Source organism: Plasmodium brasilianum, chromosome 6 (genome assembly GCF_023973825.1).
Source record: "Plasmodium brasilianum strain Bolivian I chromosome 6, whole genome shotgun sequence".
NCBI classification, from domain to species: domain Eukaryota; phylum Apicomplexa; class Aconoidasida; order Haemosporida; family Plasmodiidae; genus Plasmodium; species Plasmodium brasilianum.
Window position 1 is genome coordinate 182,578 of NC_090119.1, and position 27,029 is coordinate 209,606.

Sequence of the window (27,029 nt, forward strand, 5' to 3'; positions counted from 1 at the left end):
GTACCAGTTTGCAAATCTCTTTTCTTTTCGAACAACTTGAAGATTGACTACGTATTAATTGTCATCGTTATTATACGTTTCATAATTTATATCCTCATAGAGAACATTGTTCAAATCCATCTCGATGTTTTTTATTTCGGTTATGTGACTAATATCAGCTTCGTTGTATATATTTGCAGCTAGCTCTTTTTCATTTTCGTTTCTTTGGCCATTATTGTCCATTTTGGGTATTTCGTCTCTTTTTCCATTCTGATTGTCCTTCTCCAGCTCGTTTTCACCCTCCATGTTATGGATGATGTTGACTAAGTACTCATCGTTTTCGTCGTTCTTATTCTCCCACTCAGTATCCTCATTCCGATAGCTGTAGTTTTCTATGCCTTCTGTCATGTCCTCCATTTTGTTATGTTTTTTGTCCTGTTCATTTGTCAGTTCTGTTGGAGACTCAGTTGGAAACTTAGTTGGCGATTCACTGTTGCCCCCTAGTTGGTCCTCCCGCTTGTTATCTCCTTGAGTATTTTTCAAAATGCTGTGATTAACATTTTCTTCCTCTATTTCTCCCTCCTTTTTTGCTATCTTTTCCTTTGCAATATTTTTAATAGTTGTTTTTTTCAAAGGCTTGTTCAAATATTGCGGAGGAATGTATTTAATTTTTTCTTTTTTCTTGGAAAATATTTTGAATTCGTCTTTTAATTCATCATTATTGTAAATTTTATCACAAAAGTATATACATCTTATTCTTATGCTAGCATTTATTTGCATATCAATGGTTTCAACATATTTTGTTTTGAACGCTTTTTCTGTATATTCCTTTAAATTTATTTGAATTATATTCCATCCTTCGTTTAGGACCATGGGCATGGTGCACCACTTGTTTGAAAGCCTTGTGACTGTCTAACAGTTGGCAAGCGTGCGGGGTAGGTTAAGAAGAGAACGCATTAAGTTGTGTGTGCATTATTAAGTGAATGAGTTTATAAATTAACGCATTAAGGTGTGTGTGCATTATGCAGTGAATGAGTTTATAAATTAACGCATTAAGGTGTGTGTGCATTATGCAGTGAATGAGTTTTAAAGATAACACAGTCTTCCTGTTCGCCCCACCTGGAAATTAGAAATTCTAAATGTTCTTCTACACCTTTTGTCATCCATGATACTAATTCTGAAGGAAAAGTATTTGTTCATCTGAAAAAGGTGAAATTGCTTTTATGTGTTATGCGAACAGGTAGGATAAAAGAAGGTGCTTATAAATGAGGGGGGGATGCAAGCGAGGGATGCACACAAGGGGGTGCGGACGTGCGTATGCTTCTACAGTCCTGCATGTGTGCATGCATCAGATAGACTCAAGCACTTATCGTCCGCTAGCTACAAAAAAAAAAAAAAAAAAAAATTCGAACATTACATTTTTAACTATGAGAACTATAATGGGTAGACTTATGGCCAAAGATTTAAATTTTCCAGGTGCTGTGTATATATAAGAGTCAGATGTATTTTCGGATATGATTTCAATTGCACTTAATTTTATTGCATCATCTAAAACTTTTCGGACGCATCCTTTCTTCGTTTTTGTTTTCCACAACTCCAAAGGCTTCGAGCTGTATAAAAGTAGTAGTCATTTGTAAAGACACAGGGGTAAGGAGCGCGTTGTTCCTCATTACTGTTACGGCTGTTACCATTTTACTTTATTTTATTTTATTTTATTTTTTTGACAACTTGGCACACCGCATTCGCATTGCTGCTAAATGGTATGCAGTTGTATAAAAGTTTTACCTCTTCTGTACTTTTGCAGTGTTACTAATGCTATCACTGCTATTACTAATGCTATCACTGCTGTTACTAATGCTATCACTGCTATTACTGATACTGGTGATGCTATTATTGTTGCAACTGATGAGCTATTATTTTTTACCCCGCGCTTAGCAAAAGAGAAAGAATATTCGCCTGGTATTTATTTCTGTACATTCTTTAAACTGATATGTGTAGGTATGCTTATGTGTATATGTATGGGCATATGCATGTGCATGCATATGAGTAATATTTGCTTGTGCGTACCTCTTATGTGTATACGATGCTATTTTACTTATATTTTTTAGTAAGACATCTTTAATTATATATATATATTGAGAAGTCTAATTATACATTGAGTAATGCATTATACTTGTTAAAGGTACCCTTATGGGTTTGTACACAAATTTAATCCCCCACAGAGAAACAAAAAAAAAAAAAAAAAATAAATAAAATAAAATAAAATAAAGAAGCTGAAGAAAAAATTGAAGAAGAAAAGGAGGGTCAAAAAAGATGGCAAAAAAGAAATCGAATTATAACTATGACACAAAACGTATGAGAGTCTTACCAAAGAAAATACGCATACTGTATCTATTTAAAAAAAAATGTGTCTACATAAGGCATAGATAACTATGTATTCATTTTTTTTTTTTTTTTTTTTTTTATCATTAGTGAAATTTTACCAGTAGGCACAAGTATATATGCACATATGTATGTATGCACATATGTATGTATGCACATATGTATGTATGCACATATGTATATATGCACATATGTATGTATGCACGTATGTATGTACATTTTCTTGCTTTTCCTTATGCGCGTTAAAAATTGTAGAGAGCTAAAAAATTAGGGATAACCCTAATGCCGTTTTTGCTCTCGTTATTCTTTGTCCCTTTAAAAACACTTGCAAAGGGAGATGGAAAAAAAAAAAAAAAAAAAAAAAAAAAGGAGCTGTTCTTACATTGCAGTTTCTCAGCTTCTATAAACTGTTTCTTTTACCACTGTAACAAAATTTGTAGATATATTTGCAATGTGGAATAACTTTTAAAAAAATTAAAATATTAATGAATAAATAAATATATGTTTTATAATCATGTGAACACAAAATAAAGGTATGTATACTGTGCAAAAATATTGCAGCAATACGTTTGTAAACATTTCGGTCGATGGTATATTATCATCAACTGGAGTATTTTTTTTCCATTTTTTTCTCTATTTATATATATATATATTTACATATTTACACATAAATGCAATGGTAAAAAAGGCAAGGTAAGTAAAGCTAAGCTGTGGAAAATACAATATAATGCATTTGATTTTTTTAATTACATAATTACATGCATAATTTGAATAAATTTAAAAAGGGAAAAAAAAAAAAAAAATCTATAAAGTATGTGTGTGTATTTATATAGAAAAAATGCTGTAAAATAGTCATATACTTAAACAAGTACTGTAACACACATATATATGTATATGCGTACAAGTACCCACGAATGTATATATATATGTATGCGTGTATGTATATATATATATATATATATGTGTGTGTATATTATGTATATAAGCATACATATATATATTTATATGGTGGGGGGATTTTCTTAAAAAAATAAAAAAGTTTTTCCCCTGTCGCACCCATGCATTGTTGATACACGTGGTGGGGAGGGCACAGACACACATATATAAATACGTGTATTGATAAACAAATAAATAAATATATAAACGAAAAAATAAAAGAATAAATAAACAAATGAATAAACAAATATATAAATGAATAAATACAAACACACATGATGCACTATAACATGCAATGTGTGTTAAGTTTTAAAAAAAAAAAAGGTCAAATATTAACAACTATTTAAAAATTAATTTTATAAAAACTATCTAAAAAACATTAACAGACAAGTGGTGAGATGGCGAAATAGGAAAATATCCTTCGCGCATACATACGTGCGCATGTGTGTATACAGATACATACACATATTCACGTATGGAAGTATATATATATATATATATATATATATATATATATATATATATTAGTCGAATATACATATTAATTTCAAATGCTGTTCTTTATAAGTTTTTTTTTTTTTTTCCTTTTCATTTCTCCTTTTTGATATATTTAAGGTTCAAACTTTTCGGGTGCATTTTTTGGTTGGGTCGTGATTTCTCCTCCTGTACTAATGCACCGTGCATATGTATATGTACAGGTACATGCACACGCATACATGTGTGTATATGGGTGTATATATGCATGGACATATATATCCACAGAGCACAACTTGCGCGCAAAAGAAAGGGTCAAAGTCTAAAAAATAAAAAATGTTAAATTGCCAACTCCTCCATATCACTTCTAAAACACTGAATAGAGGAACGCACCAAATAGTGCGACAGCCGATCCAATGGCACCGAGTACAGTCATCTGTGTTTGGAAAATAATAATAGAGGATACGATAATAACAACTCGCTTTATAGAATTTGCTACAGCATGGGTAACTTGGTTTACCTTTTCTAAACAAATAAAAGCGACTTCGTTATTTAAGTAATACCATACTCCACTTAAAAGGATTTTTAAAGCAATTTCATTAAAAGAATGGGATAACTGTAAATCTTTATGGTTAACTAAAAAATTGTATGATGCCTTACCCTCAAATAATAAAACCAATGGTAATGACATAAGAGCTGAAATAATAGTAATTAATGCATATATATTTGAAGCATTTAAATTTTCACCCAATACTGATTTTTGTGCCATCATTTTTTTTGCAAATATAGATCTCATAGATGAACCAAAATTAGAAATCGTTGCACAACAAAATGATAACCAAGTAAAATGTAATTCTTTCATAGATGCACATATAACTCCCCCAACAATAATAAACAAAGAAATATATTTATTAAATTTTAAATACTGTTTTAGTAATATTATTGATAACACGGCTGTAAATACTGGTTCACATGCTTTAACAACATGTGTAAAAGATACAGTCGTTGAAGACATAGACATAACGGCACCCAAGTGAACTAATATATGGCAAAAACTTTGTATACATATATTTTTTATGAACAAGTCATATGAAAAAATTTTTGGTACTTTCTTAAATCCTGTTATCCAATATATAAATATAAACATCCATCCTGTAAATAATTGAACTGAACTAATAAGCCATGGTAATTTTATCATATTTAATGCTTTTTTATTATCCACATTGTACATTACATTTAATGCATACCAGGTAAGAAATAACATTAATAATTTTATTTTCTCATACAATGCATAGAATGATCCTCTGCCTTTTATAATGTTATCTGTCTGCTTATCTGAATACGCTTCATTTATAGTAATAGGGAAAGTTCCATATTCGTTTTTCTCGTTATCTTTCATTATTACCATAATATGTATTGTAGAAACGTTCTAAAGTGCTTAGTGTCGTTATACAGTAATGGGCTTCCTGGACTGTGAAGAAGGATGCGGCAAGGCCTGATAGCGAGTATTTGAAATACAAACGCGCCAATGTAGCACATGCGTGTGTGTTTGCGTGTGTGTTTGCGTGTATGTATACGTGTACGTATATACGTTTACTTACAAATATACATACATACACTAGTACGAGTAGGTGTTCCTTTACGTGTACGTGCACGAGAACCTATCCCGATGAGCGCTATTCAATTGATTAAATTTTATGTAAAAATAATTAAGAAAACATTAAAAATTTAATGTACCCCTCTACACGTTTTGCGTTTATTGGTTTAACTTGTCACTTGTGAGAAGTTTATATACATGTGAAGCACATCAGTATTTAAATACTAAAAAAAAAAAAATAAACAAATATAAACTCAAATACATATATTATGCGTATATATATATATATATATATGTACATATATATGTACACTCGTTACTTGCATAAAAATAAAGTATATGTTACATTATACAAGTAAACTTCATAAGTTAGTACTGCGTACAGCTCGAAGGAGTTTGTTCGTACCGTTCAGTTTAAAGAAAAAAAAAAATATATATATATTATTTGATTAAATATGTCATAACTATGTACATAATTTTATGTTTATAATTATATGTATAAATATATAAATGTAAATATATATATATAAATGTAAATATATATATATACATAGTACATATGTATATGCGCAATGTGCCGAACGTATTTATTATACACAATTCTACTATTAATATAACTGCTTATAAGCGTATATATATTTATTTGCTAACAAGGCTAAAGCATGCACTGAAAAAAATAAAACTCAAAAGAATGAGTCGTTAAATGACGATGCTTCTCTCACTGCATTACGTTCGGTTATACGATGCTTCAACATTACTACACAAGCAAGAAATAATAATAAAGTATGTAGAATAGTTATTCGTGCCAATAATAAACGTCAGGGCCACCTTGTTTTCTCGCAAATACAGTAGTAAGGAAGTTCGTACATGTACAATACATATGTACATATATAAATCTATATACATAAATATATCTATATATATATATATATATATAGATATATATATATATACACAAAAAAAAATATATAAATATAAATATATATATATAATATTTACATAATTATTTATTTGCTGAATGCTCATTTATCTGTTTATATGTAATTTATTTATTGGTGTTTCATTTATTTGTTTATTTTTCTGTTTGATTGTTCATTTATCTGTTTATTTGTTTAAGTACCATCTATATATATATATATATATATGTGTATATTAATAATTGTGGGGGGCTTGCCGGAATTCGAAAAAAATCCAAGCCGTGAACACAAGTACTCGAGTACGAATGAGCGCTTAAACAAATGTACAGTACAACGAAATATTTTTTTATTTCTTCTTTATATTTATAATTTATAATTTATTTAGTTTTTATTTTTTCGCTTTTATTTTTTCTTTTTAGTTTTTATATTTTCGCTTTTATTTTTTCTTAATTTTTATTTTCTCTTTTTCGTTTTTTCTCATGCGTTTGCCAGAGCAGGGATGCATCAACCAGTTAAGTACAAAAAAACAAAATTATCATCTTGGGGCTATAACTATAAGAACGTAAAAATATAGCAATATATATATATATATATATATATTTATAAATGTAGAATATTATATGAAGAGCAAAAAGTGCTTCAACTTCAATGCATTTTTGCTGCCATAGAGAACAGTACAGATCTTTTCTTTAGGTTAGTATAAAAAGGAAAAAAATAATATACCCTATAATTTAGTACCTAAGTAGTAAAACATATATTTTTATTAAGAAAATAGAAATATTTGTGTTTAGGTTGACATAATAATAAACAGATGAAAAATGTATTACTTGCTTTACTGTTCTTTTTTTTTTTTTGAAGTAAAATTTTTTTTTTTTTTTTTTTTTACTTCATCGTTTTGAAGTTTTTTTCCCTTTTATAAATTTGACAAATTTGTAATTGATGAATATTGCATTTAAAGTAGAAAAATGCAGAAATAAAAAAAAAAAATAAAAAAAAAAAATTATAAAAGAGCAAAATAGCTAAGCGACATATTGTCATAATAACATAGAATAGCTGTACGAATAATGGAACTCACAAAATATTCAAATGAGTTAAAAAAGGACAACAGTATAACGTAAGCGGTTGATATATATGGTACGGTTGAAAAAGGAATTAACATAAAAGTTGTACATACGTACGTACAAACATACAAACATGCGCAACTACGTGGGTGCATATGAGATCTATTCATTTCGTTGTTATTCTATATCACTGTGTGTTACAAAAAACTAAAAGTAAGTTTCGTGGATAGGTCGGAGGTTTTATAGCGTGCAAAGATGTGTATACTCTTAGTTAATATATGTACTTGTATATATATATATATAGGTACGTATATGTATGTATAATTGTATTTATAGTAGTCCATTTTCTGACCATTTTGTGAAAGGAGTAAAAGTGGCAGTCTGTGTTATATCACATGAGTTCTATTTGTAACCCGTTCGCAGTTACAGTTTATTTTTTACAAATTTTTTTGTTCTCTTATAAAAATTGGCTCTTTTTTTTCTTTTTTTTTTTTTAATGCACATGTAGTGCTATTTTAGGGTATGTAAATATAGACTTATCCGTGGTACTTGCATTTATGTATACACATTTTTCCTTAACAGACAAAATAGGGTGCTTATAGTTACTCGAGTGTACATGGGGGGGGGAGAGAAATAATACAGCTATTTTGGTAAATTGGCATAAGAACACTTTCATCCCATTACTCTCTTATAATAGTGTTACTATTTTATTTTATATTCCGCCCCCCTTCCTCTCTTGATTATTTGCTTTATATCGTTCTGTTTTACGTTTATTCTTGTAAAAGCAAGTCAACTAATAACATGGTCGATATTATTTTCTTCTGTTCTATTCCTTTTATATGTAAAACGTGATGAACTCTGTATAGCACTTATTGGATTTATTTTTAGCAATTGCATGGGGGTTAAAAAAAAAAAAAAAAAAAAAATCGAAAAAACAAAAAGGCAAAAAAGCTAAAAATCTAAAAAGCAGGAGAACAAAACATTTCATTAAAGGAGGATTTTTATTTTTTTTTAATTAGAAAAATAAAAAGCTGTAATTTGATAATAACACATTGAATGTTTTGATCCCTATGAATATCTTTTTTATTTTATTTTTTAAATCTACTTAGTTGAGATTAAATCTAGTTTTACCTTTTTTCACAAACCGTAACGGTAAGGATTCGAATTTTTATTTCCTCTCATTAAGTAAAAAGGAAAAGCACATAAGATATAATTCTATAATCCTAATTATAATTTGAAGGGAAAATAAAATTAGCTATATATTTTTTTTTTTTTATTCCTTATAATTGCTCCCTCCATTATTTCTTCCTTTGTGCTTTTTTTATTAGTATAAATACATTGCCATTTATTATTATGTAAATGAAGAAGGGAAAAATTATCTATATGTACCGTTGTTACGGACTATTTTTATATGTAGTATAATTATGTACATATAATAGTATGCAATTAAGCAGTAGGAAAAAAAAAAAAAAAAAAAAAAAAAAAGGCACTTGTGTGAATGATTCGTATACAAACAGAATACTACCCAAATAAGACGCTCTGCTTGAAGCAGCCTTTTTTTTTTTTTTTTTTCCTTCTTCTTTTTCTACTTCTGTTAAACATATGGAGTGAGTAGAGTAAATAACGATTTATAAAATTATTATTTCTTGGATGAGTAATATTCGTGCCCACTTGTGTCATTTTGTGTTTTTGCTTATGTTGCCTTAACTTTTGTACTAAATATAAATGTTTAGGCTTATTATTATTATTTTATTTTTTTTTAAATTTAAATTAAGCATATTGTAAAAAGGAAAATTATTAAGATATAATTAATATAAAGTTCTTTTTTGAATTGTAACAAGTGTAGCCCTGAAAAAATGGACAAAACATGGTTGAACTATTACTGCTTGTCTTTTCCCTTTTATTATTAATAAAAAATATGAACCATTTAAAAGAACATATTTTGAATAGGTGGTTTGCGCTGGGAAATAGGCAGAAAGAGGTATATACTACCTTTACTATTTATTCGTTTATTTATTTATTCATTTGTTTATTTGTTCATTTGTTTATTTGTTTATTTGTTCATTTGTTTATTTGTTCATTTGTTTATTTGTTTATTTGTTCATTTGTTTATTTGTTCATTTGTTTATTTGTTCATTTGTTTATTTGTTCATTTGTTTATTTGTTCATTTGTTTATTTGTTTATTTGTTTATTTGTTCATTTGTTTATTTGTTCATTTGTTTATTTGTTCATTTGTTTATTTTTTTTTTTTTTTTTAAAACATACGAACTGTTTCAAATGGCTTAGTCTGTTTATTGTAACACTTAAAAAAGAATACAAAAAAAAAAAAAAGACATGTCTGCTCAAGTTTTCTTATTTCATTGAACACTGTTCAGTGTTAACTTGCGTATATTTAACTGATTTACAGATTTTACTCTTTTTACGCTACTTACACGTCCTACTCAATTTACACTACTTACACATTTTACTTAATTTATACAATTGTTAACTCGTTTTGTTCCCTCTTTTTTTATATTTTTTTTTTTTTTTTTCCCCTAACTTGACAGTGCTTAAGCTAGAGAAGTTAACTATTACATTTCACTACGTTGAAGGGAAAATAAAATAAAAATAAAAGTAAAAATAAAAGTAAAAATAAAAAAGTAGTATAAAGGGGAAAGCAGCATTAATAAACAAGAACTAAGAAAATTAATAAAGCTTCCTTTTTTTAATGAATTAGCGTGAGTAATTAAAATCGGATTTCGTCCTCCTTATCCTATTCATCATTTTTTCTTTTTTTCTTTTTTTCTTTTTTTTTCTTTTTTTTTTCTTTTTTAAATATTCCTTTAATTTCCCTCAGTTCATCTTAATTTTATTTTATTACACTCAGTTCTATTTCTTTTTACTTTAAGTAATTTTGTTTCATTTTTTTTTATTTTGTTTTTCTTCTTATCTCTTCTTTTTATTTTATTTTGTTTTATTCTGTTTTATTCTGTTTTACTTCTTATCTTTTCTTATCTTTTCTTATCTTTTCTTTTCTTTTCATTTTATTTTATTAGTATCCTTACTTTTTTGTTTATTTCCTATCATTCAAATTGCATACTTTGCGCGTTGCAGTACAGTGGGCATGTACATTTGTAAATTTTACTGAACATTATTTTTTAGTGAAATGTCTCTTCCTTTGTTAACTTTTTGTGTATTTCGCGTTTATGTTTTCCTTGCATTCAATTTTTCATCACTCCATGTTAGCTTCATGTTAGCTTCATATTAGCTTTATGTTCAATTTTTTTTTACTTCATATTTCCATTGTGTGTATTTCTTGTTCATGTTAACACTTTGATTGCTCTGTGTTTCCTTTGTGTTAACGCTTTTTTTATTTTTTCCTTGCCCTTTCTTTGCCCTTTCCTTGCCCATTCTTTGCCCATTCTTTGCCCTTTCTTTGCCCATTCTTTGCCCTTTCTTTGCCCTTTCTTTACTTTTTATTTCTCTTTGCATACTTCTCGTTTACTCTGTAATTAATTCTTATTTACTTCCTATTTACTTTTTGTTTACTTCCTGTTTACTTCCTGTTTACTTTTTATTTACTTCTTATTTTCTTATCTCTTTATGTTCATGTTTTGTTCAACTTATATTTTATTTTATTTTTTTTATTGAGGGCTTGTGTAAAACCGGGGGGGAAACGATTTTTTGGAAAATATCACATGAGTATTAAGTATTTTCATTTTTGTTACTATGTATAACCATATATTTTTTTATTTTTTTCTCTTTTTTTTTTAAAAATAATTTAGTGTTATTAACCTTTGTAGGTTAATGTTAAAACTTTTTAGCAGTTGCGCAAGAGTAGAGAGGTTATTGTTCCATTTGGGGGAGTGATATTATTAAAAAAAAAGGAGGGAAAGCAACTTCCATAAGTGCGCACGTACATATATTTGTATATGTGTGTGGGTACCTGTATGTATATTTGTTTAATCCTTTTTTTGTGTATATTGTAGGAGTTAAGTACCCCTACTTCAACAACTCCCTCCATTTTTTAGACTATTTTTTTGAGCTTTTTTTTTTTTTTTTTTTTTTAAAATATAAGGAAATATAATTAAGGGAATGAAATTAAGGAAACGATTAAGTGATAACACCTGTTTGGCATATTTTTCCCCTTCATTTTTTTTTTACTTCCTCATTGTGCTTGTAATTCCTGTTCATTTGTGTTATCATTTGGGTTATATATCCATTCCTTTAGTGTAATAGCTCCTACTGTTCGACCATTCCTTTTGTGTACTAACTTCCTAGTTGTTTCTATATTCCATTTGTAGTTGGTGTATCTTTTATATATATACCCATATCTCCCGTCCGTTCCTTCTTAGAATGAAATTGGATACAATATTTAAACTTTTATTATGCGTAGTCATTCTTTTCACAATACAACAAATATGGCCATTACATGAAATAAGGAGTACATTACAAAATGGAAGACTGTTGTTGCATATTAAAAATGCATTCACTAAAGTACAATCAAATTTTAGTATTCATTTAATCCAGAAAGAATTGACAAGTTTTTATGATGATGAGTACATAGTCCCGAAACCCAGTTATTTTATCTTTTTCGTTATATGTGGATGTTTCACTTTTATCGGCAAATATATTTTAAACAAGTTGTCTAATCCCATAGGAGAGAGGATGATACCGAAAAAGTAAGTAGTGAGAACAGGATATATGTTTCGCTCGTTATGTTTCTGTTTTTCCATGTGCATCCCATCATGTAGGTGCATTGGTGTAGTACACATGTACATATACACGCATAAAGACATACATACGTATGAGTATACGAACATATGCATATTTACATTTACATGTTTCAAGTACCGTTCAACTGTAACACATTTTTAATTAAGCTCAAATGACAAAGGGCTCGAGCAAACAGACAATCTTATATTACATTATAGTATGTTCTACTTCCGCATCTCAGTATGTTTTTTCCTCTCCGTTTTCATTTATCATCTTCTTTTCTGTTCGTCGGAACGTCATTTTGTAATTTTTGCACGAAGTTTAATTGTACGATATTGTATTTAATATGATGTATGTAAAGTGATATAATGTAACATTGCGCGATGTAACATTGTTTTATTTTTTATTTATTTTTTTTTTTTTTTGCGCAGCAAGTGGAGTCAGCGGATACGAAAAATAAAAGTAGAAAGATTCAACTTAATGTTTTTTAACTTGTTTTACTTTTCGCTAATCAGCACTTTTGGTTTTGTTGCACTGAGGTATCAAACGTACTTCCCCGTGGAGATGGGGGGCGAAGGAAATTTGAACGACTATTTTGTGGGTTTGGCTCGAAAAAAAAAAAAAAATTAAAAATACTTAATAGACTAAAATAAAACAATACCTAATAGAAAAATAATACAAAATAATACAAAATAATACAAAATAATACAAAATAAAACAAAATAAAACAAAATAATACAAAATAAAACAAAATAAAACAAAATAATACAAAATAATACAAAATAATACAAAATAATACAAAATAATACAAAATAATACAAAATAATACAAAATAAAACAAAATAAAACAAAATAATACAAAATAATACAAAATAATACAAAATAAAACAAAATAATACAAAATAATACAAAATAATACAAAATAATACAAAATAATACAAAATAAAACAAAATAAAACAAAATAATACAAAATAAAACAAAATAAAACAAAATAATACAAAATAATACAAAATAATACAAAATAATACAAAATAATACAAAATAATACAAAATAATACAAAATAAAACAAAATAAAACAAAATAATACAAAATAATACAAAATAATACAAAATAAAACAAAATAATACAAAATAATACAAAATAATACAAAATAATACAAAATAATACAAAATAATACAAAATAATACAAAATAAAACAAAATAATACAAAATAAAACAAAATAAAACAAAATAAAACAAAATAATACAAAATAATACAAAATAATACAAAATAAATGCAAATGTTTGCGGGGAGTGCTATTTTGCTGTGGTTGTACTTGTAGAGGTTTACACACATTCATGTTTCTCCTTTTTTTCATGTCCTTGTTTTTTCCATTTTTTCACATCCCTTTTTTTCTTCTTTCTTGTAGGATATCCCAATCAGAAGACGTCTAATTTAGTGCACATGTATTATTTTTTAAATGGAGGTTACCTGTTGACATCCGTTTATTCTCTACTGATGTCGGAGAAGCTGCCAGATTTTTATGAAAATTTCCTGCAGCACCTGTGTGCAATAATACTTGTTTATTTTTCGTACAGCCAAAACTTTATAAGGGTTGGATCGGTCATCATGTTGTGTCACGACATATGCGAGGTTTTCTCGTCAGCGTAGGGAAAGAAGAAGCGAAAAAAAAAAAAAAAAATAGGTTTCATAGCAGTACCCATAGAATAGTGTTCGCACGTGTACTTCTCTGCTTTATTTTTATACCTCGTGCACTTACTTCACTACACTCACTTTTTTTTTTTTTTTTTTTTTTTTTTTTCCCCATTTCCCCACCTTTACAGTTGCCGCGTTTTCGTTGACACGAGATACAAACTAGTTACTGTGAGTTCGTTCTGCATATTATTTTCAAGTTGGGGTTTTTTAAGATTGTACATATTTGCAAAACGATGTATTTTACCAGTTCACAGAAATTTTACTATGTTCAGATCAATGTTACCAGCAGAAACTTTGATATGGCTTATTTTTTTAATGTTAGTTATTTTATTAATGAACACTTATTGGCTTGTTTTGATGGCAAAGATGTTTGTGCATTTTGTTACAAGTGGAAAGACCGAAGATATATTGACCAGAGCCACGGAGATTGAACAGAACGAGAGAAGGAAGAAAATTACGTAGAAAATAAGAGGGCATATGACAGCGCTTTTTTTGTATATTTAGTATATTTAGTATATTTGATATATTTATTATATTTGGTATGTTTAGCATATTTGGTATGTTTAGCATATTTGGTATATTTAGTATATTTAGTATATTTGGTATATTTAGTATGTTTAGCATATTTGGTATATTTAGTATATTTAGTATATTTAGTATATTTGGTATATTTAGTACATTTGGTATATTTAGTATATTTGGTATGTTTAGCATATTTGGTATGTTTAGCATATTTGGTATATTTAGTATATTTGGTATATTTAGTACATTTGGTATATTTAGTATATTTGGTATATTTAGTACATTTGGTATATTTAGTATATTTGGTATGTTTAGCATATTTGGTATATTTAGTATATTTGGTATATTTAGTACATTTGTACATTTAGTTTATTTGATCTCCTTTTTCTTCCATTTTTTTTTTTTTTTTGCAGTTTTCTTCATTTTCATTATCATTTTTTTAGTTATCAACGTACAGTTTTCTCCTAAGCTTTTTACCCCTTCTTTACCTTTTTTTCCCTTGTGCTTATCCCATTTGTTCAACAATAAAAAGGCAATTCATTTTTTGGTGTCGACCTCAACGTTTACGTTAACTTCGATTTCAACATCCATTTCATTTTTTTTTTTTCTTTTTACAAGTAATCGCAATTTTTTTTAATTGAAAATTTGTGAGAATATAAAACAAGGTAATCAAAAAAGGAGCAAAACATGTCTGAGCAAAGTAATATACATACAAAAAAAAAAGTACTCAAAACACATGAGCATCCTTTTGGCTGTTTTGGAGCAGAATATATCATGCATGTGTTGACGCATATCTACACACATTTTTTTGTACAAACACACACTTGAACATACTGTATATATATATTTATATATATGCATATAAGTGTATATATACTTGCGTGTACATTTAATCGCGGAAGGGGAACAAACGTGAAGGTCTTTCTTACCGCTCTTGTAATGCTGAGTAGTGAGAAGGTGTCAAAAAATTAACAGGCCTAACAGATGGCAAATATACTAACCTATGAAAAGATACTAAAAGGTTAATTAGTCAATAACTTTTATTTTTCCTTAGGCCCAGGTGGCTTCATTTTTTTAAATAATACCTTTTTTAAAGTACTCGTCTTTTCCTTTATTGTTAGTGCAGCTTTTGTAGTAGTAAGCGGTGCTTCCGATACTTCCTTTTCACTAGACTCTTTAGCACTTCCCTTAGATGCGCCTACCACATTTTGGCTCTCTACACCACCCAGGGAGATCACATTTGGCGTGGTTCCAATTGACTTGGCCCCATTTAATGTAGACCCATTTGACTTGGCCCCATTTAATGTAGACCCATTTGACTTGGCCCCATTTAATGTAGACCCATTTGACTTGGCCCCATTTAATGTAGACCCATTTGACTTAGCCTCATTTGATGTAGACTCACTTGACTTAGCCTCATTTGATGTGGACACCCCGCCCATTGGGCCGTTGCAAATGGCCAGATTTTTATAAATTGAGGTTATAACTGATCTGTCAGGTATAAGAACAGAAATAAGAACATTAACTAAAGACGTTATAAGAGTCCATGCTTGTTGTACAATATTTTTTTGTTTTTCACTAAATGATGAAATTCTTATATCGGAAATAGCCATGACTTGTATTCTCTTCTCACATAATTTTTTCCAAGTAGCTTTTAACAATTCGAATGGATTATACCCATTTGAGTTTTTTATTTCATATAGATAAATAGGACACAGCATCATTAAATATTTCATAATGATAACTGCTTTTTTTACTCTATGTAATAATTTAAAAGGAAAAAGAAAAAAATCATGGGGCAGTTGTTCTATTATTGGTATGTTCGCAGTGATATAATTGGTACTTAAATAACTGGGTGCTTGTGTATAATATGTTGAAGAACCTAATTCACTAAATCCTTGTATAGTTAACGTTGCAATATCATCTCTACACGTTTTACTTTTATAATAAATCGTATGTGTTCGTAATAAACCTAGTACTAAGCAATGTAATACTGTAGTATTTTGTTTATTATTTATAATCGTTTTAGCATCATGCTCAATTAAAATTTTTACTACTTCAAAGTGTAAGCCGTACGTAGCAAGCATTAATGGTGTTTCCCCATGGGAGCTTAAGGCATTCACATCACTCTTATAATTTATTAACGTTTTAACTATATGCGTGTGTCCCTTTAGAGCAGCCATATGTAAAGGAGTACTTCCTTCATCATTTAATAGCATAACTGGCATTCCACTAATTATCAGTTGCTTCGCTAGCTCTCTTTTTCCTCTTGCGCATGCATAGTGCAGAGCGTTGTTTAATCCGAGCAATCTGTGCGAAATAGACTGAGTTAGAAATTTTTTCGAGTAGTAATTCTTCACCTTGCTGTTCAGGACGTCGTCGGAGTTTACCGAATCGCCGCTACTGCTAGAAGTATCACTGTTAGAGGTGTTATTGTTGGATGTACCGCTGCTGAAAGCATCTCCGTTAAAAGCCCCTCCGCTGGAAGCACCTCCACCAGAGGAGGAACACCCATTCCGAAGAATGCTCAAGTTTGAAGAACTGAGTACCTCTGTGTAGAGTTCATCATCAGAGTAGTTACTCGAGGTGCCTCTTACCCTTAACATCTTATCGTCTTTGCAGTGTTCACCCTTTGGCCTTGCACTGTCCGGTAGTTCAGAGTAGCTGGGGTCACTCCCGAAAATATTATGATTATCATATTTTTTATTACTATCATCTTCGTTATCATAATTATTCGTGTTATCACTGTTCTTGTTGCTACTGTTCATGTTACCACTGTGCATGTTACCACTGTGCATGTTACCACTGTGCATGTTACCACTGTGCATGTTACCACTGTGCATGTTACCAATGTTCATGTTACCTCTGTTCATGTTACCTCTGTTCTTCTTATCACTGCTCGTGTTATCACTGCTCATATTATCACTGCTCATATTATCACTGCTCATATTATTACCACTCAATTTGCCGTAGTGAAGCCTGTTTTTGCCAAAATATTCTTGCCACTCGGTTGGCTTGCTTTTCTTGTGTCGTGTTATAATAGAAGGTGGTGATGATAAATTTTCCTCAGAGAAACTATCACGATGGATTTTCCCTTTCCCTTGCAGAAGCATCCCCCGACGCTCTCTCCGGAACTTGTGTTTCCTGAGAGAGCGCTTTTCCTCGCCAAACTTGATCCGCTCATTTAGTGTCAACCTATTTTTGAATTTTTTCTTTTTTTTAATATGTTTCTTGTCTAAATATTTTAAAAACAGTGTAAGGATAATTTTTTGATTAGTGTCCATCTCTTTGCTTCTTTCACCATATATTAAATCTTCATCCACTACCACATCAAATGGGAAGGGCTGTTCAATATCATTCTTTAGATGACAAGAATTTAAGTAATTATTATTATTACTACTTATTAATAATTCCGTTTTAGTTTTATTTGCATTATTTGGAGGAGCATTAATCCAATTTGAGTAATTTCTTTCAAATTCGTCCAGTTGAACACTCTGAAGCTCTATTTCTTTTAACAAAGTGTAGTAATAGTTCGAATGATAGCTAGTTTGTTCATCTGGTAAGAAGGAGCTAGCCATATACAGAAGAGCATTCATATGTAGTTCGTTTTTTAAAAATAAAGAATATTTCAATTTTAATAAAAGTTTTACCAGATTAACATTTCCAAAGGAGGCAGCTAAACATAGTGCATTTAATCCATTACCAAAATATTGAATAGTACGTAAACTTATAAATATACTTTTAAAAAATTTATTTTTTTCAAAATTTATATCGAAACACTGACAAGCCATGTAGATTGGGAAAAAATAATCCTCTTCAACTACTTTTTTTATTTCTTTAAAAGGAGCATTTTTTTTTTGCGTCACCTTAGAGTAAAAACTACAAAATTCCTCTTTTCTGTTTATATCAAATTTTATATCTTTACATGGAGTAAACAAATTAAACGAGATGGCATATGTTCTTAACTGCTGAGTTAGTACTATTGATAATGTTGAGTTGTATCCTGAGATTACACAAGAATTCCATATAGCTTTGTACATGGGTTCTATCACATGGTTAGGTAAAACTCCCATACCTTTATTGTACAGCTTGTATAAATTAGAACAACTAAAAGTATAATGGGCTAGATGTGTGTACAAATGCACCTTTTCTAATGAACAGATAGGAAACACATTCTCTGCTGCTATTACTGCCTTTCTCAAATATCTTAGAGACTCAAATAGTTGTTTATTTGGTTCATTCCTTAACAAACCAGCTAATAACACACAAGTATTAAATAATATATAATGATTTGGATGTAATATGTAAAAAAATTCTTTATACAAGTGCAACAGCTGATTCCTAGCATTTATTGTATTACCATTCATGTAGTTATGTTCTGCCTCATTATATTGTAAGTATATTTTATTCTCCAATTTTATGCACTTCTTATTCCCTTTGAAAGAAATTTTACCGCAATTTCCGCATATCCACCTTTCCATTTCTTTTTCTAGTCTGTTCAGAATTTTTTTTTTTTTTTTTTCCTCTACCAAAATTTGGCCGCTCTTTGGAGAGCGCCCCCTGCGAGCAGCTCGACTGTTACTGTTAGATACGCTCGCTTCATTCGATATGCTCTCTTCGTTCGAAATGTTCGCTTCATTCGATGTGCTCATTCCTTCCAATCGATTCGCTTTATCCACTTGGCTATCTCGATTAGCTCTATTTTTTGTGGACTTCCCCGAGGGAGTTCCTCTCCTGGAAGGTTCTTCCCTATCATGTATAGTTTCCTTTTTAATTTGACCAAACCAGTGTAATTTAAGTGCTTCAACTAACGAACGGGTCTTTAATGGGTATATATACCCTATAACGCACTTAGGGCATTTCATGCTTCTTAGATGTAGGTTATTCTCAGTCGGGTCAGAACATCTGATACAACCACAACTAAATATTCGAGGCATACTTTTGAAGCTTTTTCTAATTTTAAGGGGTAGGTACTGATCTGCTAATAAACTAATACATAGTTTGCCACCTTGAGGTATATTACATAGAGATCTAATAGTTAAATATCCATCTTCATCATAATAAAAAGTGCATGTGGGTACACAACTATGATGTATTTTTGCAAGTATGGTTGAGTACACTAAGCCGAATGTGGTTTCAGGGTTAGCTTGTTGAAGAATGGAAGAAGGAGAATAATACTTAATAAAAGGTGAGTATTGCCAGATTATTAACATAAATTGAACTAATTCCTTCTGTTTTAAATATAAATAAAATGAAGAAGGGAATTCTAAAATAATTCTATTAGCTAAAGTATTAAATGATTCAAATAATTCTTTTTGATTTTCTTTTACTGCATCATAATAAGAATGATGACTAAAAATTTCACTTAATATAGTATGTTCTTTATCTTTATACTCTTTATCTATTCTTGTTTTTATTAATACACGAAATATATGAAGAACAGTATAGTAGCTTAACTTACACTCTTTAGAAGCAGCTAAAATTGTTCCTAGGTTGGTACACTCAATTTTATGGACTTTTATATTATCTATTAAGCATTTGTAATTACAAAAAATGTATGAACAAGTATGTGGATTGATAGGACACGCATAGCTCTTTTGTGATATATTTCTTTCTCTTAAACAATGATAACAAGTAGAATAAGTGTAATGATTAGAAAATATATACTGAGTTAATACAAACGGTTTTGTGCGAATTATAATTTCACCAGGAACTAAATCTTTCTTAGCTAATACCATATAATATTGTCCCTGTTTAACAATGTGCATTTTGTTTCTGTACTTCTCTTCATATATTAAGTCATCATACGTATAATCCGCATTGTAATAATCGCTACTCCTATTTGTATACTTTTCATCATTATCTGTTCTACTCTCTGAGTAACATATAAAGTTTTTATATTTCATAGGTATTCTACTTATCTGTGATACTAAACGTTCCTCACATTCTTTTAATAAATACATTAACGACTTATTTTCTTTGTCTATATATATAGCTGCATATAAAAAATTTAATGTTGATTTGTAATCCTCTATATTTAAATGAAATTTAATGAAATATGTGTATCCCTCTATTGATTTGGGATATCTTTCAATGAAGCTAGCTATTAATGTTGGTATTACTTCCTTTTCATTTCTTTCATACAATTTTGGTAGTTCTTTAGCTAGCTCTATTAACTCTTCTTTTTCCTTTTCATTCATGCGCTCATTGTTCTGTTTTATGCGCTCCAGCCGACAATCACGCAGTCCTCTATGTTCAATATCCTTCAGCAGTGCCACATCGAACATCTTTCTTTACACATAATGGGGAAAATGCATGGACACGCCGAAGAACGCGCGTGTATGTACGCGTTTATACGCATGTTGAGATATGCGTTAGTATGATCGTTAGGCTGTATGTTCGTATACGCGTTAGTATATGTGCGCATGTATGGTTGCATGGAATAGAGGAAGGAAAAGTCGGCGCAGTGCATATGCTCAAGCGCGTGCTCCCCGTTTGTCTAGGCGTGTATACCCGTATTTATGCTTATAATGGGTTTTACGATCTGGTTTATGTTTGGATTATGTACGCGAGTAATTAAATTTTTTTTTACAAATTAGCGATAATCGGATTTGTTCTCTTTTCCCTTTATCATTTTTTACCTTCTTCCTTTTTTCCTTTTTTGTCTTTTTTTGTCCTTTTTATACTTTTTTTTCTCTTTTTATTCTAATTTATCCTTTTTGTACTATTTTTTTTTTTTTTTTTTTTACCAAATACCTTATTTTTGTGTATCTGTAATGCAATATTACGTTTGCAGGATGCTTATTTTTTCCTAGTTCATTGGAGTATGATTATTATTTTTTATTTTACCACAATTTAGAAAAAATCTTTACAACTATTCAGCAAAAAAAAAAAAAAAAATGCCTGAGAAGATATATTTTTTCCTTTTTTTTTTTTTTTTAATTGTTCGTACTGCTCATTCTGCTGATTTGTTCATTTGTTCTATTTTTTCAAATTTTCCACTTTGTATATATTTAGACAATTCGAATTTTATGAGGACTTATTTTTGAAAAGGTGAGGCAAAGTGAGTGCGTATTTGATCGTGCGTAAAACATATGTTCTGACAAATGGTATCAGTTTTATTTTTGTAAAGAAGTCTTAACTGTGCCAGGAGAGAAAGAATAACTGAACAGGTTTTAAAAAAGTGTATGCATGCTGCTGTATACACGTTTGTACATATGTGTTGACACATTTATGAGCACATGTTTATGTTTATTTTAGTGTAAGAATATGAGTATGCGTATGATTAGGTGATGTGTACATGTTTGTGTATGTGTATGTATACGTGTATGTGTATGTGTATGTGTATGTGTATGTGTATGGCTATGTATATGTGTATGTATATGGGTATGTGTATTTGTATTTGTACGTGTACATATTTATATATATGCATACATGTGCATATACCATTACATGCATGCACATTTTTTTCCCCCTTTTACGGCAGTGTAACCTTTAACATGTGTATTTCAATGAAGACGCGAAATTACCTTAATTCAACCTTTTGGAAAAAAAAAAAAAATTATTTAAAAGCATTTTACATGCATGCTTTAAGAAAAAAAAAAAAAAAATTGTATGGCAATATTTTTTTGAATTATTTATTAAAGGATGAACTCAAACTCACATGAAATGGGCGAAGAATAAAGTTTCATAAGAATTTTCGTATGTATTGGACATCCTTGCTTTGTTTGAAAGTTTTACTCTGGCGTAAATACAAATAGTTGTACGTGTATGTGTATGTGTACGTGTACATTTACATATGTGTGTATGGATATATATATATATATATATATATACGCATATGTGTACATATATGGCATTAACACACATGCGACCATTCTGTACATCTCTGGATGATATATTAAATTTAATTTTTAATGAAAAAATTACAAGGAATAAATGTTAAAAGACTAATTTATTTTGTTGTGAATTGTTCCTTAACTTCTCACATACGAAAAGTTCAAAAAACACTGATTTTTGTTTTTTTTTATACTATACATACGTAATATACATACATATATACATATATATATATAAAGCTGAGAAAGAAATAAAAAATACTAATTTAAGAGTTTGTAAAAGGCAAAAAGGAAAAAAAATATACATACCTTTGTACATGGTTGTAGCATGCACGTTGATATCTGAAGTATGCTTATTCGTTTTGACATCGCTTCAAATTTGCTTTAATTTTGATTCATATTTTTTTTGTTCTATCTATAATTTTCATTGTCTTCTTTTAATTACTGTCTGCACTTAAACTTTTTGCGGACATTTATGCTTGCCATTGTCATTTATATTTTTTAGTGATTTTTTTTGTAATTTTTTTTTTGTTAATTTTATTTTTCATTATTTATATATTTTGCTATTTATATTTTTTGGCTACTTATATTTTTTGGCTATTTATATTTTTTGGCTATTTATATTTTTTGGCTATTTATATTTTTTGGCTATTTATATTTTTTGGCTATTTTTTTTTTTTTTTAATTTTTTTCGTTTATGTCTATTCATCCTCCGCAAGGAGCGTAATCACTGTTTCGTTGACAGCTTTACAGTGCTCCGGAAAATCGGACAAATTTAACAAGTGCGGCAAGCGCGACTAGCGTGACAGGTGGTCCATTCCTTAGCAGCAAGACTCATTTTTGATAGAATTATTTTTTAAGGCTTTTTTTTTTTTTACTGTGTGAAGGATGTTTAACATGAAAAATATTGTAGTAGGTGTCCTCACAATTTGGGCTGTTTGCTTGAAATACTATTTGGCAAAAATGCATATAGACTTGTCGGACCCTCGCAAGAGTATATTCCTTTTAAACGTACAGGCAGGTGACACTGTTGTTTATACATGTCCATACAGTTTTAACAAAGAAATGCAAGATATGTATGCAAAGGAAAAACAGTTTTTTGAAAAAAGACAATTTTGTTTTGAAAATATAGTAATAAACAGAAATATATTTAGCTTAAGGGATTATATTCGAGGAGCATACAACATTAATAGTGGTTATGTTAACAATGTATATACTTCCGAGTTCACTGTCCCTCCTGTTGTTTTGATGAATAGACATTTTGAGTGTTATTGTTATATGGAGGAACAAAATGCAATAGTTAAGAAAACATTAAAAATACATATTTCTAAAGGTGTCGTTCGAAAAATACCAGGATGTGATTTTAATGATGAATATAGGGAGTCCACTGCTATTACCACTTTTAGTAATATGAATCGTAAAGTAGTTAAAGCATGTGATAGCTATCCAAAAGGTGGTGATACAATTGCGTTATTATGCCCTATAAATTACACAGTTAAACCTGATGGCTGTTTTTCAAAAGTATATGTAAAAAAAGATAATATTGAAAATGATAAGAATAAATTAGAGGAGCGTTTTAATGTTAGTCGTAAATTTGAAGAAGACAAATACAAAATTGTTGGTGTTGAAACGTTATTTCGTGAAAAACTTGTAACATATGGAGATGAACATTATAAATTTACAAAAATTCCAGAAACAAATGATGAAATCGCTTTTACCTGCACATGTCAGGCAAATGATTTATCAGATAATTTAATGATGAATGTTTATATAAATGAAAATTATGACAAGTTTGTAAAACACAGTAGTAATGATAACGTGGAATATAATAAGAAAAACATATCATCATCCTACAATACTGTTTCCGAAGAGATCAAATATGGAAATGGTTCATTTTATTTTTATACTGATGTTTTGTTTTTATTCCTTCTTTTGTTTTTTACTGTCACTTTATGAGCAGTTGTTATAGCTAACCATTTTCGTCTAACGGAGAAATAGCTCGAAAAAAAAAAAAAAAAAAAAAGACAGAAAAAGGGTGAAAAAAAACGAAAATAAAAACGAAAACAAAAACGAAAACAAAAACGAAAACAACCGTAAAAATATACACAAAATTAGCAGTTAAAATATAGAAAAAAATAACAGTAATAACGTGAACAAAAAAAGGAACTTTTATTTTTTTAAATACACAAAATTATTAACTTTTTTTTTTTTTTGCCTCGGTTTTTCATTCGCACACGCTTGTTGCTTCTACGGGGGGCACACACACACACATGTTAGAAGTCATTGGTATTGGGATAAAAAGGAAACTACTAAGCAAAGTTTTCTGATCTTCAAAATTGTAAGCTACTATTCGATGAATAAGTTAAATTTGCCAAAAAATTGGAAATTTTCAAAACTTTAAGGGAAAACTCATATTTCTTCGTTTGGCTTGGCTGCATGACGTAAAGGAGCAAGTTCAAAAATCTGCCAAGGGGAAATATGAAATGCGAAAAGCGGGCACATGTGTATATACCTAAGTAATATGTACATACAAGCACATTTAACTGTAAAAAAGGAGACATGGTTTGCTATGCAAGCAATTTTCTATTCTCTCATTTTGTTATCTTTTTTTTTTCGTTATTTTTGTTTTGTTATTTTTGTTTTGTTATTTTAGTTTTGTTATTTTAGTTTTGTTATTTTAGTTTTGTTATTTTAGTTTTGTTATTTTAGTTTTGTTATTTTAGTTTTGTTATTTTAGTTTTGCTATTTTTGTTTTATTATTTCTGTTTTGCTATTTTTGTTTTATTATTTCTGTTTTGCTATTTTTGTTTTATTATTTCTGTTTTGTTATTTTTGTTTTATTATTTCTGTTTTGTTATTTTTGTTTTATTATTTATGTTTTGTTATTTTAGTTTTTTCTGTTTTCTTTTTTTTTTTCCTTTTTTTGTCTCAATGAAATGCCACGTCTTTAAACCTGAACGCGAAAATATTCTCAGTGTATTCTTCCCACCTTATATCCGTTTTCAAAATGAATAACTGCGTATTATGGATGACCTTCAATATCTTATAGTGCACCTTCAGTAACATGACCAAACCAAATAGTTCTAGTATAATACTTTTAATAGCCAGCTTTACATGACTAATGGCATTTATGTCTAGTAAATTACCTCTACAAAAAGGAAAAAGGGAGATAAAGTATAATAGAATATGAAAAATGATGGCCTAAAAATACATCATCTGTACATAAATTTTCTTTTCTTTTCGTATAAATATGTGTTTACATTTTAATTAACATGTATACATCATTCGCTTTTACAACAAGCTCCATCGTCAGGTTATATATGCATATAGTATATTAATTGTGAAGGGCAGAAAACTGAAATACTACATTCTTTTATGATATGTTAAAGAAATATATATAAATTATAAGATTTGTGAAATATGCTTAATTGTTTTGCTTATACTGTAACTTGTTAAAAATGGTTACAACGTTTGATGTAGCATTTGTGCTGTGATGAACTTTTTTTAATATGATTCTCAATAAATATTACATGCGATGGAAAATTTTCTTTATATGTTATTAAATACGTGTAAAAGAGTACAAAAAAAAAAAAAAAAAATAGAAAAAATAAAAAAAAAAAATACAATAAAACAAAGAAATAAAAATAGCATGCAAATGTTTTCGTTTCGCTTTCAAAAGTTTAAGGGCACGGAAAAATGTCGTTTAGCTTAAATGTTTTCTCTCTTTTGCGGGGGCACAAAGTGAACTCTATGTTTTGCTAGTCTCAACGCATTTAATTGAATTAAAAGATAAAAAAGAAAAAAAAAAATATATATATAAATAAATAGGTAAGGAGATGCACGGTAACGTTTCATTTAATTTCTAAAGGTAATTTTTTTTACATTTAAAATGGACGTACAAAAAAAAATATACTAACAAATGAGGGTCCTCAGACGTCGTAAACATCTGTTAAACTTAAATATTGCACGTATATAAGTATATATATGGATATATATATATAGATAGGTAGGTAGGCAACATATGTAAATAAATGCATGTATGTTTTGCCATTTTCCCCTTTATACGTTTCGTACCAATGACTATTAACGTTGTTCATTCAAAATGTGATAAAGCGCAGGTTGACGGTCCGTGAAGGAAAAAAAAAAAATTAAAATAAAATAAAAAAAATAAAAAAAAATACAGGAAAATTAAAAAAAATACAGGAAAATTAAAAAAATACAGGAAAATAAAAAAAAATATCAGGAAAAAAAAAAAAAAAAAAAAAAAAATAAAATAAAAAAAAAAATAAAAAAAAAATAAAAAAAAATAAAAAAATTAAAAATAAATAAAAATAAATAAAAATAAATAAAAAATATAAAACATGGACATGGACGTCTTGCACAGTGTAAAGTTTAACAAAAACACAATTTGTATGATTTATTTAAAAAAAATGAAAAGTGCAAAAATCGTAACGCAAAAAAGAGAAAAGAAAAAATAATGAACGGGAAAAAGAAAAAAAAAAATGCAGAGTTATGTCAAAGGAAAGATAGAAACATGATATACATATATGTTCACAAATGGAGACGTCGGAGCAGTCAATAATATGCACAATAAGTAGTTACATAGATGTACAAATGAACAAATAGGATAATTTTTTTTTTATTATTTATAACTCATCTCAGCGCTTTTTAATATGCAGCTATATATTGGGGGATACAGCACAAATACACACTGTTCTGTTCAAATAGCATATATGACCTTACCCAACTGGGTGATGGTCAAAAAAAAAAATAAAAATAAAATAATGTACAAAAAAGTATGATAAATTATTGAGCTCTACTTAAAAAGGAATCTCTTTATATATATAGCAGAAATTTATATGGTTTTTATTAAAAAGGGGGTGAAAAAAAAAAATAAAATAAAATAATACTGTGATATAATGCACTACT

General features: G+C 28.9%; 5 protein-coding genes across 5 annotated transcripts; 2 read left to right on the forward strand and 3 right to left on the reverse strand.

The window, feature by feature from the left end:
• Positions 1-54: 54 nt before the first annotated feature.
• MKS88_001637 (triose phosphate transporter) lies at positions 55-5,170 on the reverse strand (the record flags this gene model as incomplete). Its single annotated transcript, XM_067214582.1, has 6 exons — positions 55-891; positions 1,099-1,179; positions 1,397-1,589; positions 1,765-1,881; positions 2,640-2,685; positions 4,165-5,170. 6 exons carry the CDS (start codon positions 5,168-5,170, stop codon positions 55-57), a joined length of 2,280 nt encoding a protein of 759 aa, XP_067074525.1.
• A 5,963-nt stretch (positions 5,171-11,133) lies between these two features.
• On the forward strand, positions 11,134-14,171 carry MKS88_001638 (longevity-assurance (LAG1) protein; the record flags this gene model as incomplete). Its single annotated transcript, XM_067214584.1, has 6 exons — positions 11,134-11,171; positions 11,682-12,008; positions 12,474-12,643; positions 13,454-13,691; positions 13,869-13,908; positions 14,013-14,171. The coding sequence occupies 6 exons, from the start codon at positions 11,134-11,136 to the stop codon at positions 14,169-14,171; spliced, it is 972 nt and encodes a 323-aa protein (XP_067074526.1).
• Positions 14,172-15,302: 1,131 nt separating this feature from the next.
• On the reverse strand, positions 15,303-20,549 carry MKS88_001639 (SET domain protein; the record flags this gene model as incomplete). Its single annotated transcript, XM_067214585.1, has 1 exon — positions 15,303-20,549. The coding sequence occupies one exon, from the start codon at positions 20,547-20,549 to the stop codon at positions 15,303-15,305; it is 5,247 nt and encodes a 1,748-aa protein (XP_067074527.1).
• Positions 20,550-22,988: 2,439 nt separating this feature from the next.
• On the forward strand, positions 22,989-24,056 carry MKS88_001640 (6-cysteine protein; the record flags this gene model as incomplete). The annotated part of the gene is made up of 1 exon (XM_067214586.1): positions 22,989-24,056. One exon carries the CDS (start codon positions 22,989-22,991, stop codon positions 24,054-24,056), a length of 1,068 nt encoding a protein of 355 aa, XP_067074528.1.
• Positions 24,057-24,430: 374 nt separating this feature from the next.
• MKS88_001641 (uncharacterized protein) lies at positions 24,431-26,046 on the reverse strand (the record flags this gene model as incomplete). The annotated part of the gene is made up of 3 exons (XM_067214587.1): positions 24,431-24,563; positions 25,054-25,248; positions 26,018-26,046. 3 exons carry the CDS (start codon positions 26,044-26,046, stop codon positions 24,431-24,433), a joined length of 357 nt encoding a protein of 118 aa, XP_067074529.1.
• Positions 26,047-27,029: the final 983 nt, after the last annotated feature.